The sequence below is a fragment of the Arvicanthis niloticus genome, chromosome 15 (genome assembly GCF_011762505.2).
Source record: "Arvicanthis niloticus isolate mArvNil1 chromosome 15, mArvNil1.pat.X, whole genome shotgun sequence".
Classification (NCBI taxonomy): Eukaryota; Metazoa; Chordata; class Mammalia; order Rodentia; family Muridae; genus Arvicanthis; species Arvicanthis niloticus.
In genome coordinates this window covers 61,811,107-61,830,584 of record NC_047672.1, presented here as the reverse complement: position 1 = coordinate 61,830,584, position 19,478 = coordinate 61,811,107, and the positions used below count along the sequence as shown (strand labels likewise).

General features: G+C 37.7%; 2 protein-coding genes across 4 annotated transcripts in view; both read left to right on the top strand.

Annotated features, from left to right (window-relative positions):
- Nucleotides 1-19,478, top strand: part of Rundc3b (RUN domain containing 3B) — a 117,287-nt gene that overhangs the window by 52,730 nt on the left and 45,079 nt on the right. For all 3 annotated transcript variants that reach the window (XM_076913108.1, XM_034519163.2, XM_034519165.2), the window contains exons 5-6: nt 2,333-2,422; nt 6,926-7,006. In XM_076913108.1, the coding sequence (XP_076769223.1) occupies nt 2,333-2,422; nt 6,926-7,006 (171 nt within the window). The remainder of the gene's footprint in view (nt 1-2,332; nt 2,423-6,925; nt 7,007-19,478) is intronic.
- LOC117720928 (heterogeneous nuclear ribonucleoprotein A3-like) lies at nt 8,488-10,641 on the top strand. Its single transcript, XM_034519638.2, is given in 3 exon segments — nt 8,488-8,522; nt 8,836-9,007; nt 9,009-10,641. Coding segments are annotated over 3 exon segments (1,137 nt in total). The 3' UTR covers nt 9,939-10,641.

Sequence of the window (19,478 nt, the reverse complement as noted above, 5' to 3'; positions counted from 1 at the left end):
ATCTAGCAAGTATTTCACTTATAGTCTCTAAAAAATCATTAGCTTAAAAATTTGGCTCATTTTAATAGTTAGGAGAACTAATTTCTACCATCTCATTAAAATAAATTATATACATGTAAATATAAGAGATCCTTAGACTCAGATAAATAGTTCTGTAAAATCAGATACTGTTTTTTGTTTTGTTTTGATATTCTTCAGCAGTCCTTAATACAGTGAATATTAGGGAACAAGTAGATTATTGTTGTTTGACTCTTAAACTGTAATTTCAAAATGTGGTAGGCTCAAGATTGGTATTTTTTAAAGGGATGGAGAAATGGTTCAGTGGTGAAGAGCACTGGTTGCTCTTGCAGATGTTCTGGGTTCAGTACCTAGCACCTTCAAGGTGGCTCACACCCATCTGTAACTCTAGTCCCAGGGGATCTGAAGCTTTCTTCTGGCCTCCAAGGATCTAAGGCATACAAGTGGTCCACATACATACATCTAAACAAAACACTCATACATATAAAAATAAGCTAGTCTTTAAAAATAATGTTTCTTAAAAGAAAATAAAAGACAATTGAGTGATTCTCAAGATCAAAAGATTAGAATTCTTTTCCAAGTAATTTCATTATTATTATAGTTATTATGTATTAATGTTCTATAGAATTTAGTTATCTGCAACTACTGAAAAGAAGGTAGTAAGGTGGTGGAGAGTAAGGGCCAGTAATAAAGGGTAGGAGGACACAAAGGAGATAGTCAATTAGGTATCAGTGGTACCCAAGTATGACCTGCAAGCCAGCTTTCAGAAGCGTGCATGAGTGCTGGGCCTTCATTGGCTTGCTTTGTATAAAGTGATAGCTGTAAGAGAAACCAAGTAAAATACTTTTTATAATGGTTAAATTAAACAGGGATGGATGAGATATATCTCACAGACTATTAGGGCTTTTTATTTGTAGCTAGTACATACCAAATGAGATACACAATACATTATATAGCTACAGTTTACTAAAAGAGCTGATCTTTTAGGAATTATTTTCCAGATTTTACTATTTTTTTCTTTCAACTATAAGAAAAGGAACATTAGAAGTATAGTTTTTCTCCAAGTCTGTAATACACTTTGATTAAAAAAAAAAACTAGACTGGAGTGGGAACAAAATCCGTGTTTTTTATTTAAATGTCTCTTTTTTGGAACACTCTTATGGAATTTATAGAAACATCACTAATTTTACTAATCTTTGTCAGACTAGAAGTTTTACTTTTTCTCCTTTTATGTAAATCTCTAAGAGCAATTTTCAGAAGGTGCAAGATAGGCCTATGACTTATCTAATCTCCTGTTCTTAGCAATTTTAACAGAGTCATATATAGGTTCCATCTCACCAAGGTGGGATGGGAGAGAAGACTGAAGAGGGGAATATGGGCTGGAACAACTTAGTGCTAAATAAAGGTCTTTTTAAACATTTATTCCAGGATAGCCCTCTGGTATGTTTGTAGTTGTACACATGTCAAAGAGTAAATGGTTGGCTCTCATTTCCTCTTCATACTTTTTATTAATCAAAACTTCCTTGTGAACTATAACATGGATAAATTTTCTTTAAATATTTTTGTTTTACAAGAAGCTGTGTGATTTAGTAGAAATAATTTAGAGAGCTGGGTTGCTAACTTAAATACGTCATGAATATGAAATTCAGCAAATATTTTTGACTTTTAATAGCTGGTAAATATCTGAATATTTCTAAAAGAAACTTTAAATGAGCATTAACCAGAACAGGATGCTTTAGTCATCAGCAGAGCCAAATTTATGCCCACATGTTGTTAGAACATGGGTAGTTTCTTTTTTATATACAGGCATCTTGATAACCATCTGCTTGAGTATCATAATATTAATGTGAGCATAAATTATAAACTTTTTTCTAAGTTTTAAACTTGGTCAGTAACTCTTAGCATTGCAGAAAGACAAAAATTCTTCTTTCTGTACATAACAAACTAATGTCTACACAGTTTTGAAAACAGACCCTTAAAATGGAGCCTGAATTGGCCACCTCTTGCTTGACATTTATATTACTCCATATTAAGGAAATTTCTGGACATCCAGGGTCCATTGAGATTATTAACTTAAAGATTTTTTCCAGAGAGCATTTAAAGAAATAAGGAGTAATGACTTCATTTAGGATAATGAGTTTGGATGGTTTGGGTTATTTTTATTTTGGGGTGTAAATATTTTCGAAACTATAATACTTATTTTTTAAAATATGAGTCCAGTGAAATTAAGCCCTTTATATGGCTGTGATTTCTATAAGTCAAATTTATAAGTCAAATCTTTCATACCCATGTATTCACTCGTTGCATTTCTCAGGAGGTTTTATGAAGATGGAGCCATCGTCTTGGGTGAAGAAGCAAACATGCTTGCTGGCATGCTGCTTGGACTCAATGCTATTGACTTCAGGTACTCACTGGTCAGCTAAATGTCCATACCTAATTCTTTCTACTCAGGAGGTTTCTTTTTCTAAGTATAGCATAGTTAGACTTTAATATTTGATTTCTGTTGCTTTCAAACTTAATTCTTAAGTTGACTGAAAGGAACGAGTAGACTGTATCTATTCAGCAGCAGGAAGCAGCAGGCTCAGATGGCAGAAAGAGAAATTTCTAGATCTTCAGCTACTGCTTTAAAATGTAAAGAAACAGATTTCAAGCAAACTTAAAGTAAGCAAAATTCTCCTTTTCCCATGTCTTGATAGAGAAAATCCTCATCTGTGAGGATGTCTTAGGTATACTTCTTGAATTATTAATATTAATTTAAAATAGAGCATATTATTAATTTCCCCTTTATTCTCAACAAGATGAATCAGTGTTAGACCTATAACAAGTGCTAAAAATGTTTATAGTTAAATTACTTTCTAGATTCTGAAAACATAATTTTGTATTCAATTTATCTCATTATATGTTATTATATTAAAAGTAAAAAGTTGTAAGAGGATTCAAAAATAAAAATGAAGGACGAATATTTTTATACATAGAATCGTTTGAAAAATCCAACAATAGTAACAAAACAAGACCAATATGACTTTCGGGTTTTGACTTTAATAATTATTTGACTTTAGATTTCTTTAATTTTAAGGAGGTTACCTTTTTCTAGTAACTTACGTTCTCTTCAAAATATTTGTCATTTCATAGGTCTGGATCTCCCCTATTTGTGATTTAATGAACTAGTATTAGCTCAATTTTAGGATGAACATCATAAAGTCTGAAGTCTTCTATGGTGTTTGTTTGTATGTATGTATGTATGTATGTATGTATGTATGTATGTATGTGGGCACACAAGTTACAAGTACCACAGTGTGCATGCAGAGATCAGAGAACAAATTGAAGGATTCTGGTTTCTCCTTTGCCATGAGGGTCCTGAGGATTGAATTCAGATCATTGGGATTGAAGGCAGGCACTTTTACTCACTGAATGATCTAGCCAGCCTGAAGACTGTTTGTGATCCTCAGGTGTTGCTAACTTGTTATATAGGGGGCCCCTATCATCTTAGTGCTTTAAGTCCATGTTTTATGTTTGACTTTTTTTCTCTTTTAAAAATTTTATTTTACATTCAGACCACAAAATTCCACGTTGGTCACTGATGGCCATATTATGGTGCAAAATACATATAGTCTAACTTTTAAAGTTCCCACAGTCTTTAACAATTCCAACAGTGTGGAGAAGTCTCAAGATTGAAGTGTCTTCTCTGTCTTAAGACCGTCTTTTGACTGTGAACCACTGTTAAATAAATAAATTAAATACTTCTAACATACAATGGTATATTCTCATTCTAAAAGGGAAGAATGCAAGCATATTGAGATTAGACTAAAGCAGGAACTTCAACAGGCAAACACCAAATCCTGTAGTTCTATGGCCAGTGTCTGGCTTTAGTTTCAAAGGGCGTATGGATCTGTACCTCCATATACCATGCAGCCTATATTTGCCACTCTCTTGGGCTGTTTTCACTCTTGGTCTGCTGCTCTCCTCAAAATATATTTCATGGCAGTGATATATCCACCATCTTAGAGTCTATACTATAACCTTCACAGCTTCATGCAGTGGCCTCCTAGGGCCTCTTTCTAGGGACTCCAGCCTGTCACACTGTCACACATTGCATGCCACCAGCAGCTTTCTGAATTATTGGGAAAAGAGTCTCAGATCCCCCTCAGACTTGCATCTGATATGCCATCACTGGAGACTCTGCTAAGTTCTGCTTCCAGCGTGGGGTGGAGCCTGGCCTCCTAGGACCTAGTTGTAGCAGATTCTTTATGCTAAAACAGGTTTGTTTGTTTTTTTAAATCTCTTGAGAGCTGCTTTCCAAAGAGCAGGAAATCTGTCTGGGTCTTTCCTTTCCAAAGTCAGAGGCTTTGCTCTCAGGGTACCTTTCCTGTTGCTCAGGGGGAGAGCAGAAGGCTTCTCCTTAATGGCACTAATCTCTAGCAATTAGTGGTTTTTAGTCTTAACTGCCACCTTAAGCTTCCCAGTGCTCTTTTCTTTTCCTCTCCAAACTGCACATTTCTCCGCCTCAGCACCATGTGTTCCTTTCCTTGTAGGACTGAATAAGCTCAATCAATAGTAATCATGTGACTCCACTAAACACTGTACTTTCTTGAAATTTCTTCTGCCAAAGAAATTAATTCAATACCTTTAAATTCTGTCTCTCATAAGTTCTCAGAATATGAGCCAAATGCAGATTCTTTGCCAAAATAACACATTCATGTTAGAATCTTTGTTTTTCTTCGAAACCTCATTAGCTGGGTCTTTACTGTCCAAGTTTCTCTGGCTTGCTATTGCCAGGTAATATTGCTGTCTTCCAAGGTTCCATCAAAGGCCCTAGTAAGCTCTGCTTATAACATTAATAGCTTTCCAGCCCAAATTCCTAAAATCTTACACATTCCTCCTGTGTAATAAAGGCCTAAAACTACATGGTCTGGTTTACCACAATGACTAATTTCTGGTACTATTTATGTATTGGCCTCTTCTGTGTTGCTTGATAAAATTTTCTGACATAAACAAATTGGGAGAAGGCTTATGTTTTGATTTGTAGTTTCAGAGGGTTAGAATCCATTATAACAGGGAAGACATAGCAAGTAGGGAAGACAGATATGGTGACTAGCAGATCACATTGCATCCCCACTCAAAAAGCAGAATGAGAACATCAGGTGAGGCTAAGCTACAAATGTGCAAAGCCCTCCTTCACTGACCGTTTCCTCCATCAAGACATTTAAAGATTCCAAAACCATCTCAAACAATGCCATTGGGTTAAACCACATTGTGTGTTAAACCACATTGTGTGTGTGCGTGTGCGTGTGCGTGTGCGTGTGCGTGTGCATGTGCATGTGCATGTACAGAGGTCAGGGAACCTTTATGGAGTTGCTTCTTTCCTTCCACCTTTATATGAGATCCAAAGAATGAAGTACAGTCACCAGGCCTTTGCAGCAAGTGTCTTTGCCTGCTGAGGCAACTCACTGGTTGACATTGTGTGATGAGTAAGAAAGCAAATACCTTAACATATGTTAGTAATATTTGTGAAAATGAAGGAAAGCTCACATAAAGTGATGCCGCTTTAACTTTATTCTTATTCAAGCCTGGAAAAGCAAATATATATACTCTTTGTATAAGTATGTTAAAGGGAATATTTTAACAGTCAAACTCTGGAACAAAATTAGAAGGATGGAGTTCATAGGCGATTTCTTTTCCACTGAAATATTTTTATAAGTTTTTTACATTTATATTTAGGATTTGATTTTGTTGTTATTGATGTTTTAGTTGTTTTAAGACAAAGTTTTGTTTACAACTGGGATAATGTATGAATAACTACACCCAAATTTTTAGCAACAGTAATCATAAACCAAATACCTTTTTATCTTTTTGTATATTGTACAAAAGTAGAGATTACCAGATTGGGGGTTAAGAGATTTAGATTTCCTTTATTGGCATTGTGAGCATCACAGAATACCCTTGGGCAAGTTGCTTAGTCATGTTCTTGATCTTATGATCTCAAAAGAAGATAATTAGAGATTAGTGGGTTTTCAGCACCGCTTAGAAATCTAAGTTCCAAGCCTGTTCACTTATTTAGTTAGTTTAGAAAATTGCTGTTTGTTAATCAATCAGACCTTTCTAGGGGATGCTCAGTGTCACCTGAGAATGTGTATTTAAACATGGAAAACAAATCTTCCTTTGAACATTATCTGGTGACATTTTGAATGTTCAATAAAATATAATATATTGCCAAATAGAAAAATGTGGTTTAGATTGTGTGGTGACTTGAATAATAAGAGTCCCCAGAGGCTCATATATTTGAATTCTTAGTCACCAGGGGGTTTCGGTGTTTGAAAAGATCACAAGGGGTAGGAGGTGGAGCTTTTTTTGAAATAGGTGTGGCCTTGTTGGAGAGAGTATGTTTTGAGGTTTCAAAATCCTATGCCATGCCCAGTGCACTTGTGCTCCCGTTCTCCCTCCCTCCGTCCCTCCTTCCCTCCCTTCCTCCCTCCCTCCCTCCTTCCCCCTTCTTTTTCCTTCTCCCTGCCCCCTCACCTCTGCTTATGGCTCAGGATGTAGCTCTCACTACTTCAGCAGCACACCCTTCTGCCACCATGCTCCTACCATAATGATAATGGACTAAGCCTCTGCAACTGTAAGCAAGCCCCCAACTAAATGCTTGTTTATTGGTAAGAGTTGCTGTGGTCATGGTGTCTCTTTATGGCAGTAGAGCAGTGATTAAAACAGATTTATTTCTTAGTAAATTTTATTTTTGCTTTATGAAACATGTAATAATATACTAACTTGAATAATGTTTGTCATTGGTATTGAAAATAAAACATTTAAGGTACTTATTTGTAACAAATAATTAAATTATGAAAAAATTCTTATGAGGTTGTAACTCTACTATTTATGTATTAATATGAGTGTTTGTCTGCTTTCTTAGCTTCTGCCTAAAGGGAGAAGGATTGGATGGCACCTTCCCTGCTGTAATAGACTATACACCATACTTGAAGTTTGAGCAAAGGTACTTGCCATTTTGAAAAGTTGTTGAAATCTTAATTGTAATTTAATGCTTTAAACAAGTTTTATCTCATTTAAACTTTGTATGTGACATTCATTTCTTATCAGAAATTATTAGTTAGAACTAGGAGATGGCTCAATAAATAAAGTGCTTGCTTTTAAAGCATGAATTTCTAACTCGGTATCAATAAAACCCATGTAAAAGATAGCCATGGTTACAAACCTGAACAGATAAAGGCAGGTGATTCTCCAGAACTCATGGCAGACAGTTTAGCTGAGCTAGTGACCTGCAGAGCTATAGTCTCAAAAAATAAGGTAGAAAGCCATAGAGAAAGAAACCCAAAGTTGACCTCTGCATGTATAAACACACACACACACACACACACACACACACACACACGCAGGGGGAAATATTGAAAGATTATTAGTGAGTATAACCTCTAATTGAATTTTCAATATTTATGAAAATATACAATTTTTATCTTAATCTTAGTGTGTAGCTTAAATAAAAATATCTATTTATATTGCTATAGTAATTGTAAAAAAAATAGCAACTATCCCTGCTCTGAAATAATCCTCTGAAACTTCAGAACTATAGTTTATCAGAGTGTGGTCCATTTTGTAGAAATAAATTTTGCTATCACTTCTGGTATAAAATTTCAGTTATTTTAGGTAAATTCAGTTACAAGTTCACTGACTCATAACCTTTATGTTTATAAAAAACATTGTCTAGCAATTAATCCCACTACTAGTATGTGTAACATTGTGTAAGAACTCTGGATTTCTTAAAGTTTCATTGAAAATTAATTAGATGAAATCTATAGATTTTTTTTTTTTAGTTTCATTGAAAAGTCATCTTGCAAATAGCATGAAAATATATTATACTTAAACACTGTAGTCAGGCCAAAGTTATAAGTACTCTGTAAATTATATATACATGTAATAAAGGTACGTAAGTATTCAACAAATATGTTGCATATCTAATCTAGGAAAAACATTTTTTTCTCTCTGTCTCTTTGTGTGTCTATGTCTCTCTTTTTCTTCCTTCCTTCCTTCCTTCCTTCCTTCCTTCCTTCCTTCCTTCCTTCCTTTTCTTCTTTCTTTTTTTGAGACTATATGGCCTCTCTCTAGCCCTGGCTCTTCTGGAACTCACTATGTGTACCAGGCCAGCCTCTAACTCACAGAGTCCACCTGCCTCTGCCTCCTGAGTACTGGCATTGAAGGCATGTGCCACTATGCCTAGCTTAAAAAAACATTTTCTTACATGCCAGTGTCTGTGTGTGTGTGTGTGTGTGTGTGTGTGTGTAAAACTTTATAAACTTCTGAAGGAAAGTACAGTCCATGACTCCAAGCAAACTACCAGCTAATAAGAGATTTCAAGTAAAAATATTTGTAACTTTTTTGAGGACATGTGATGACAGATCAGAGCAATTATTCCACCTAAAAGTAGCTTGGTGTATCACTGACTTCCGTGGTATTAGCACCATGAGCATGGGTGAGGGATTACTTACAGGAAAAGGGTGATTATAAGGTAGCTGCATCACTGAAAAGGCCACTTTGCTATGGTAATGGCTCAGGAAAAAAAAATGGACCCCTTGAGCACCCTTCACAGCTTGGACTGAGTTCCATGGAAAGACTTATGAATAGAGGAACTTCTGAGCTTCTGCAGTCTGGTAACTTTAATTAGCTTGCTGAGATTTTATAAGTCTCCCTCCTGGAGGACTCCAGGACATGTTTCAATTCCAAGGAAATAGCTACACATCAAATAGTCACCAGCTGTGATCACCCTCACCCCAAATAAACAATATGGAGCTTATTTATAAAATACTAAAGAGTTGGACTCCGCCGCGGGGGGGGGGGGGGGGGGGGGGGCCATGATCCAAAGGAACCAGAGCAGCTGAGGAAGCTGTTTATTGGTGGTCTGAGCTTTGAAACCACAGATGATAGCTTAAGAGAACATTTTGAGAAATGGGGCACACTTACAGACTGTGTGGTAATGAGAGATTCCCCAAACAAAACGTTCCAGGGGCTTTGGTTTTGTGACCTACTCTTGTGTTGAAGAGGTGGATGCTGCAATGTGTGCTCGGCCCCACAAGGTTGATGGGCGTGTGGTAGAACCAAAGAGAGCTGTTTCTAGAGAGGATTCTGTAAAGCCTGGTGCCCATTTAACGGTGAAGAAAATTTTTGTTGGTGGTATTAAAGAGGATACAGAAGAATATAATCTGAGAGACTACTTTGAAAAGTATGGCAAGATTGAAACCATAGAAGTTATGAAAGACAGGCAGAGTGGGAAAAAGAGAGGATTTGCTTTTGTAACTTTTGATGATCATGACACAGTTGATAAAATTGTTGTTCAGAAATACCACACTATTAATGGGCATAATTGTGAAGTGAAAAAGGCCCTTTCTAAACAAGAGATGCAGTCTGCTGGATCACAGAGAGGTCGTGGAGGTGGATCTGGCAACTTCATGGGTCGTGGAGGAAACTTTGGAGGTGGTAGAGGAAACTTTGGTCGTGGAGGAAACTTTGGTGGAAGAGGAGGCTATGGTGGTGGAGGTGGTGGCAGCAGAGGTAGTTACGGAGGTGGTGATGGTGGATATAATGGATTTGGAGGTGATGGTGGCAACTATGGTGGTGGTCCTGGTTACAGTAGTAGAGGAGGTTATGGAGGTGTTGAACCGGGATATGGAAACCAAGGTGGTGGATATGGTGGTGGTGGAGGAGGATATGATGCTTACAATGAAGGAGGAAATTTTGGTGGAGGTAGCTATGGTGGTGGGAACTATAATGACTTTGGAAATTATAGTGGACAGCAGCAATCAAATTATGGACCCATGAAAGGGGACAGTTTTGGTGGAAGAAGCTCAGGCAGTCCCTATGGTGGTGGCTATGGATCTGGAGGTGGAAGTGGTGGATATGGTAGCAGAAGATTTTAAAGCAAAACAGAAACGGCTACAGTTCTTAGCAGGAGAGAGAGCGAGGAGTTGTCAGGAAAGCTGCAGGTTACTTTGAGACAGTCGTCCCAAATGCATTAGAGGAGCTGTAAAAATCTGCCACAGGAGGAACGATGATCCATAGTCAGAAAAGTTACTGCAGCTTAAACAGGAAACCCTTCTTGTTCAGGACTGTCATAGCCACAGTTTGCAAAAAGTGCAGCTATTGATTAATGCAATGTAGTGTCAATTAGATGTACATTCCTGAGGTCTTTTATCTGTTGTAGCTTTTTCTTTTTCTTTTTCTTTTTCTTTTCATTACATCAGGTATATTGCCCTGTAAATTGTGGTAGTGGTACCAGGAATAAAAAATTAAGGAATTTTTAACTTTTCAATATTTGTGTAGTTCAGTTTTTCTACATTTTAGTACAGAAACTTTAACAAAATGCTGTTTTGAAGGTGTTTCCTTGTGAGTTAACAAGTAAAGAAGATCATTGTTAATCACTATTTTGTATGAATTTTGCTAAAGTTAACTGTAAAGAAACACCTACTGACTTGCAATTTAAGGGGAATCTATTCTTCCCATTTCCAAAACCATGATGAATGGGCGCTGACATGTGGAGAGAATAGATATTTGTATGTTTGCAATGTGTGTTTTAGATAATTAGAATTGGGTAATAAAAAATAGCATATTTGTGAATTTTAATAGCATTAAGATTACCTTCAAATGAAAAAGATCTCAAAAGTTGCTGTTTGGTTTTTGTGCATTTTCTTTCACAATGTAATCATGATTTTAGTGTATTAGATTTATTGAGTCCTAGCCATGTTAAGAACATCTGCATTCCACACTGACCTTGATCACATTGAAACTGCCGCCAAGAGTTTGGGGTATAAAGTGTTGATGTTGCCCTCTACTTACCAAGGGTGGTACATGTATGCCATCAACAGTCTTTTACTTTTTATATAGAACCACCAAGTCTGCTGTGTCTGAGCAAACTGGTGGCAACTGGTTTGTTTCTGCTTTTAAATTTTAAGGTCTCAGAGCCCCATTGGTCTAGTAACTTTTCTTGGTTAAGTTCCCCACACACACAACTTTTCAGAGCAAAGGAATAAAAGTCACTCGTTTGAACCCCTGAAAAAAAAATACTAAAGAGTCCTTATATTTTGTATAAAGGATATTAAATTGAGAAGCAAAATTTAGTCAGGAGCCAGTTAGTAATTCTGACTGTAGAGGTTTCCCTTTAGAAATGTTTAAGCTGTGCTGATTGTTACTGAGAATCCACATGTAGACTGGAATTAGAATTGCCTCATTGACTTGGTAGATACTTTAAAAAAAAAAAGTAAAGTTCCTAATGTTCTTTAACTTTTTTATAAAATGAAATACTGTGTGTTAATAAGTTTTTCCACCATAACCCCTCTTTTCCCACTCTTTTTGCTCCTTGTCCCTATGTTTCCTAGACAGTTTCATTCTTTCTTTATGTTGTTTACATACATGATTTTATGTAGCACTAAAACATCTAGGAACCATCATATTTGTCTCTCCCAGGATGGCTCAATTCACTTAACATGATTATTTCCAGTTGTATCAGTTTTCCTGAAAACCTGACTTTGTTCTTCTTCATGGCTGAAAAAAATTCAGTATGTATACCATGTGTTATTTGTCCTGTCTACTATTAGAGGATACCTAGATTGGTTCCAGAACTTAGCTAAGTACTTTATAAACATGGTGCAAGTATCTCTGTGATACTCTGACTTGGAGTCTGTTCGAAAGCCCAGGAGCCATATCTGGTTTATATGTTAAATCTAGCCTTGGTTTTTTTGAGAAACCTTTGTATTGGCTTTTATTCTTCTGAACTATTTTACACTTTTACTAAAAGTGTATCAGGCTTCCCTTTTATTTACATCTTTGCCAGCATTCATTGTTACCTCTTCTCATTTCTTTTCTTCTTTTTTCTGTGCTCCCTTTATTTTTACTATAGTATTTTTATCATTTCAGAATTCTGTACATGAGTACAATCATTTTAATTGTAGTCACCCTAGTCTTCCCCTTAACTCCTACATTTGTCCCCTAGCCTCTCCCTTTTAAATGTCATATTCTCTTTAGTGGTCTAATAACCCACTGAATCTGTGCTGTTCACATACTCACAAATGTGGAGCCATCTACTGGAGCATGGTGCTCTTACCAGAGACCATACCCTTAAACATTGACCTGTCTTTGCCCAACAACAATCAACTAGGACTGGGGGCTGAAATGTTGATGGGTTTGAGACTGTACAGGCATCTACAGCTGCTGTGCCTCATGAACAGTAGGCCTCTCATGTCCAGGGGATACTGTTGTGCTTGGATTCCTCCCCAATCTCCTTCATCTTACAGTCTTTCTGCCATCTTTCTTGAGGTCCCTGAACCTTGCGGGTAGAGGATGTGATACAGATGTTCCATTTATGACCAAGTACTCCACAGACACTTTATTCTCTACATGTTGAACGATCGTGAGGCTCTGCCCCCAAGAAACTTGTCTGGTGAGGACTGAGAGCTGCACCAACTTATGGATAGGTATAGAGACACAAATTTAGAAGGAACTTTGATTCTTTGACTCCATTTAGTCCCCTATACCAACAGTGTAATTAGCAGTAATTGCCTTATCCCTGGGAATCTATAAGCTCCCCAGTCATGGTTTATTAGCCAGATTTGCAGTACTAGGTATGTGTTTCTTCCTGTGGCATGGGCCTTAAATTCATGTTTCCTTAGAATATCCTGGTGTTTTACCTTCCCTTTAACATCCTGTGTTTTAAGGAACTTCATTCCAAGATAGAATGTTTTGATCTCATGAGAAACTACTACAGAATACCAAGTTAAATGTTTCCTTTGCTGTACAGTATCTTTTTATTTCATGAAGTCTCATTTGTCAACAGTCATTATTATTTCCTGTGCAACTGTAGACATATCAAGAATACTTGTTCTAACTTAATGTGTTTTCTTCTAAAGGTTTTAGGATTTGGGATATTTATTAATACCCACATTTATTTTATGTATTTATTGAATTTATTGGATTTGTATTTGATTTCTGATTTATCAGAATTGATTTCTGTACAAGACAAGAGACAGAAATCCAGTTTCATACTCTGTATACATATTTTCCAGCACCATTTGTGGAAGAAATTGGCTTTTTAATATATGTACTTTTGACATTTTTGTCAAAAATCAGATGGCTGTAGTTGGCTCATATTTGTTGCTCTGCATGTGTGTATTTGTGTCAGTATTGTGCTGTTTTATCACTGTGCCTTAGTAGTATAACCATTGTGTTATGGTGGTAGTGTCAGCATTATTCTTTTGCTTAGGATTGCTTTGGCTATCCAAAGTCTTAAAATTCTTCCATATGAATTTTAAGATTTTTTTGTTCTATTTCTATGACATACAGTTTTGTAATTTTGATTGAGACTTTATTAAACTGATAGGTTGCTTTTGCTAAGATAGTCATTTTCATATTACTTCTTTCAGTTCATGACATGGGAGGCCTTTCCATCTTCCAGTATCTTCTTCAGTTATTTTACTCAGTATAGAAAAGTTCTTGATGTAGAGGGCTTTCCCTTCCCTTTTTCTTCTATTGAGGCAACTGTGAATAGCATTATTTCCTTAGTTTATTTTTCAATGTGTTTGTTCAAGGTGAGTGCAAATTATCAGTGTAAGTAGTCCCTCAGTTTTGCTTTGTATAGAAGCCAAATAAATTCATTGTTTCATCAAGGTGGAATTTGGTCTACATGTACTTTGTGTCCTCTCTAGAGTAAATAATGCTTGTTCATGTCTTCCCAGGCAATGCTAACACAATAGTTTACTAGATTAAAAGTTTTCTGGTAGAGTCGTCAGGGTTCCTTATGTGCAAAATAATCTTTTGTATATAAAGATGTTAAACTTATTACTTTTATTTGGCTCTCTTATCTCACTGTTATCTCTAAGACTTCAAGCCCTATATTGATTGAGTGGAGAAAGTGGGTCTCTGTGAGCCTGTGTGTGTTCTATATTTTATTCTACTATAGTCAGATAGAATGCAAGAGATTATTTTGATTTTCATATATTTGCTAATACTTGCTTGGGTCCTGTTACGTAATCTATGATTTTTTTTCTTTGATTTCTTTGAACATACTTACAATCATTCTTTTAAATTCTTTGGGATTTCATTAAATCTACTCTCATTGGAAGCTATTATTATGAGAGTCATGATTTTTTGGAGTAATGTAAATTTTCCGGATTGTTGTCTTTTGTATTGAAACGTGTAAATTTGGAATTGTATTGTGGGTAGATGTGGTAATTTGAATGAGAAATGTCCTACATAGGCTCATATATCTGAATAATTCATCCAAGTAGTGGCACTAGTAGTAGGGGAGGAACCTTTAGGAGGGAGAGTCTTGCAGGAGGATATACTGGAAAGAGCATGGAGGATGTGTAGCCCTACCCCACCTCCAGCTCTGTTTCACATTTGTATTTGAAGACATTACCTCTCAGCTTCCTGCTCTGGCCACTTGCTGCCATAATTTAGTCACCATTATGGACTCTCTAACTCTTGAACTATGAACTGTAAGCCCAAACAAACTCTGTCTTCTGTAAGTTATTTCTGGTAATGGTATTTTATCACTATAACAGAAAAATAACTAACACAGAAATTGGTACTAGAGAGTTGAATTATTGCTGAGAAGAATCTAATTTTTTTGAAGGAATGTGGAAGACTTTGAAACCTCAGACTAGAAAAGCAGTTGAATGCTGTAACCAGAACTAATAGGCCATTCTAGTAGAAGCATATAAAATAGATGCCAAGTTAACATAGAAGTGGAGGTCTGGCTCCTGAGGTTTCAAAGTGGAACAAGGTCTCAATTAACAACTATGCTTGGGGCCATTTGTATGATATTTGGCAATAATCTGGCTACCTTCTTCCCTTGTCCTAAGAACTTGCTTGAGACTAAATTTAAAAGTAATGGACTGGCTTTTGGTGGAGGACATTTCAAGGGTGTGTAACAGAGTCAGTGGTATGGTGATTACTGATACCTCTTACATTGTTCTACAGTGAAAAAAAGCAAGGGGCAGAAAGAAATACAAAATATAAAGCTTGGAGAAAAAGAGCAACAGGAAGCTTTATTGTATAGCAAAGTCATATGCTGAAACAGAAGCTGTAATTGTTAAGGAGGTTAATCACCATTAAAATAAAGGCCTCCTGCTGTGCACTGAAACAATGGGAAGGCAATTTTCAAGACAAAACCCTACCCAGCTAAGCTTCCAACTTGTGAAAAGAGAAAGACTAAAGCATTTCTTGTTCTCAGAAACCAATTATTTCAACATACAAGTGCTGATGCTGAAGTGGTTAATGGACAGAGTCCATCTCAGCCTGAACTTTGCAGTGTCATTCTCATGGTGCTGGATTAGAGATTTGGAAGATACAAAGGTGAAGGGTTTTGTATTCTTTCTGTATGGTCTCAGAGAGCCACTGAGGCTAGTCATTGTGTGGTGAAGACCCCCAAACTCAGGAGACGCTTACTCAAGTCTCGAGAAGCCATGGCCACCCAAAAATCACAAGACATCGTACCTGGTTGCAATCAGCAGAGGTTTATTAGGGAGAGTTGGCCAGCCAGCGATCAAATTGCTTGCTCACACACAGCAGCTGAATTTGACAAAGACTGGCTAGCTGAGGGGCTTTTTAAAGGGGAAAACCACAAACCAAGGGAGTGAGGAGGGGGTGAGGGGTTGCTAAGGAAATATAACATAAAAATAGTAGAGAATCCCAGAGGAACCCAACCTAAGTGAATCAGGGTCATGTGGAAAACACTCTATATACTCATTCCTCTCAAAAATGTGGTCTTTCCCTGTCACTTGCTCAACTATTTATCAGTTGTTGCCCTGTCATCATGATTAGTTTCTCAGCCCCACCTAGATGACTTGCATTTTTCTTTGTGGTCAGGAATGTGTCTTCCTGCTTTGGGCCTTCCCCACCCACAGGTGGGTTTTCTTCCCTGAGATCTAAGGAATGTTAATCTAGCAAGTGTCCTCTGACTGAGGGATAATGTACCCCTCCCAGAATGTGGAATGTATCCCAGGGCAGTAAATGCCCAAAATCTTACATTTAGTTCCGTTTTCTTGGAACTAGTGAACCTGTATTCTTTTGCTCAGGTCTAGGGGTCATAAAAACTTTCTATATTTTTCATGCCCTTTAAAGAAAATCCTGTATATATTTTATAAAATGATCTTTATAATTTTCACTCTACAGTGGCAGTGCCTGACAGTGATGTCAGAAGGACATTCTGAGATGCCAATGTGTGAAGCTTGGGTTTCAGTGAAGACCTCTGTATTTGGGGGATGCCTCAGATATGAAATATCTGCTGGGGAGAGCTGCATACAGAGAGTTGGTACCCGGGCAACAGAGATATAAATGCTGCAATCAGCAAATCTGGAAGGACTGTGCCGTGTTGTCTCTTTGATAGAGGACTTGGAGTTACAGGATTTAATATTTGCCCTGCTGTGTTTTGTTCTTCTTGTGGTCAGTTTTTCCTTAGTATGCCCTCGTGCCTTTGCAATGGAAATATATATATTCTGTGCTGTTGTGTGCTGTAAGCATATGATCTGATTTCTTAGTCAGTAGGGGAGTCATAGTTAAGAGATTACTTTGGGTCTCAGAAGAGGCTTTGGACTTTGAGACAGTGTTGAGACTGTGAAAGACTATAAGGACTTCTAAAGTTGAACTAAATGCATTTTGCATTATAGTTTGACTATGAGCCTATAGGACACAAGATGTGGTGGGTTTAATGAGATATGCTTCTATGGGCTAATGTATTTGGACACTTGTCCTTAGTTGATGGTGCTGGGGTTTGTTTGTTTGTTTGTTTGTTTCTTTGTTTTACATGGGGGCAGATTTGGAACCTTTATGAAGTAGAGCCTTTCTGGAGGAAGTATGTCTCTAAAGTAGGATGTGGTAGTCTGAATGAAAATGGCCTTCATAGATTCATAGAGGCTGGCACTATCAGAGATGTGGCTTTGTTGGATGAAATGTGTCACTGGAGGTTGGGCTTTAGGTTTTCGAAAGCTCAAGCCATGTCTGGTGGATTGCTGTCTCTTCCTGCTCCCCCAAATCCAGATGTAGAACTCTTACCTTCCTCTCTAACATCATGTCTGCCTGCAGGCTACCATGCTCCCTGCCATGATAGAAATAGACTAACTCTCTGAACTGTCAGTCCCAATTAAATGTTTTTCTTGGTAACAGTTGCTGTGGTCAGGATATCTCATCACAGAAATGAAACCCTAAGACATGAGGCTTTCAGAGTTTGTGGCCTTGTCCCACTTCCAGTTTATGTCTGCTTTATGTTTGTAATTGAACATTGCTCTGTGTTTCCAGCTCCAATGCCCTCCTTCTAAATTTGTCATTACGGACTCTTCTGCTAGAACTGCAAGCCAAATAAACTTTCTTCTTAAGTTGTTTTTGCTCATAGTGTTTCATCAGAGCAACAGAAAAGTAATTAATACAGCTGAATTTTTTAAAATTACTTTTGTAGTGGAAGTGTTATCGATGTTCAATGTTGTAATAGAGTTGAGGTGTCATTTTCTCTGCTAGATTGGTATTCAGGGCACCAGGATAGATATCCAGCGTTCCAGTGAGAGTAGAAAAGGTGGATGATGGAAACATACATGGAAAGAACAATCGTAGGGACAGTAGCAAGGGGAGGTGAGGCAGTTTGTGCTAAAGATTGAATGAAAAATAAATAAAATATAATAATCAGAATCCTAATCAGTTCCAGCTCTTAAGAGACCCCCATAAACCCAGGTTTTCCCTCTATTCTTTGAGAAAGCCTATCAAAAAGAAAAGCTAAAGGAAGAATAGCAGGGAACGGAATAAAAGAGAAAACAAAAAGAAGGAGAAAGGAGAGAGGCAGGGAGGGGGAGAGAAAGAGGAGAGTGTGGCTAGTCAACTTTAGTAACTATTAAATAATGGGGAAATAACTGAAAAGAAGAGAGAGCTAGATGCAGGTGTAGCATATGATGTAGTGTAGCCTGTTCACTGATTGGAGTGTAGCATATGATGTAGTGTAGCCTGTCTACTGGTGGGGTGTAGCATATGATATAGTGTAGCCTGTTTACTGGTGGGGTGTAGCATGGGGATGTAGTGTAGCCTGTCCCCTGATGGAGGTGTAGCATATGATGTAGTGTAGCCTATCCACTGCTTTTAGTTTCACAGCTCTCAGTTTTCCTTGCTAGGCTCCCAGCTGCCTGTCACACCCCTCCCTTCTAAAGATTGAATTTCTGACTCTGGCAAACAATGAACAGTTTCTTCACAGGTCAGTTCACAGATGCCGGTCACACCTCTGGGTGGTGTGTTATGAGCACAGTTGAGAATGCCCGCCCCACCTCAGAGCTGTCCTTTGTAGAGTTGAGTCATGGAAGTTAATCTTGGGTTCATGGGTTTTGTTGTGATTGTTGCTGCTTGGAATCTGAGTCTATATTCCCCTGCAGACTCTGGATCAGTCGGGTTTCTCCCTTGCTGAGTTCTTACTCAGTTTCTTCCCCGCAACAAAAAACTAGAAGTATTTTGTTGGCCTGGTTTTAGTATATGGTTCTGTGACATTTGCTTTGAGTTTACTGAAAGTGCAGTTCATAGAAGGTTTCTGGTCTTTAGATTGCTCACTTAAGTGGCAATCTTTTTTTAAATGTCCCAGACATGGCTGTACTACCTTTTCCTGCAGGGAGATGCCCCTTGACAGTGCTACTGTCTGGACCTTCTATCTGACTCCTATCTCTCTTTCTTCTTATGGAAATGGCTGCCACTACTCTCTTAAGCCTTGTGTTACCAGTACCTCTTCACTGTAGGAGAATCCCCAAATTTAGCCCAAGGATCTTAATTTTTAAAGGACATCTACATTGGTTACTTTCTTGTTTTTATGGCTAAATATCTCACGTAAACTGCTCTTTGCTAGAAGGTTAACCACTTTTCTCCCTAAGTGTAGTACTCCACACTTAATGATCCCAGCAAGGGGCCAACTGAGGTAGGATGAGCTCAAATTCAGGGCCAGCTGGAACTCTACAGCAGCTCAAGGAAAAACACATTTCTCTGACTTAAACAGGTAGAAAGATGTATGTGGCTGTCAGTTTTAGAAGATCCAGCATCCTTTGGTAGTCCTTTGGTGTCATGCTCGTGGGCAGAACCTCATAGTGACAGAGCCACTTCTCACTAAAAGGCACAGAAAAAACAGTGAGAGAGGGAACAGGAATAATCTTCCACTATCAGGAACCTCCTCCCACAGCTATGCACCCTCCTGAGGGCCCTGCCTCCTCCAGAGGCAGTTCAGCTCACCGCTGAGGTGTATGTGCATACTTCACACTGAAGCGGCAATGCTATGAGTCTCCTCCACAGTGCTGCCTGTAGGTTAGTTAGAGAGTAAGACATAGTCACTGAGGAAAATGAAAATACAGAAAGGTAGAAAGAATGATTCTGTTACTAATTACTCTCAAGAAACAGCTGTTAGAAGCACTTCCAGTTTTTTCTAGACACAGACATATTTTCCTTAATAGAGC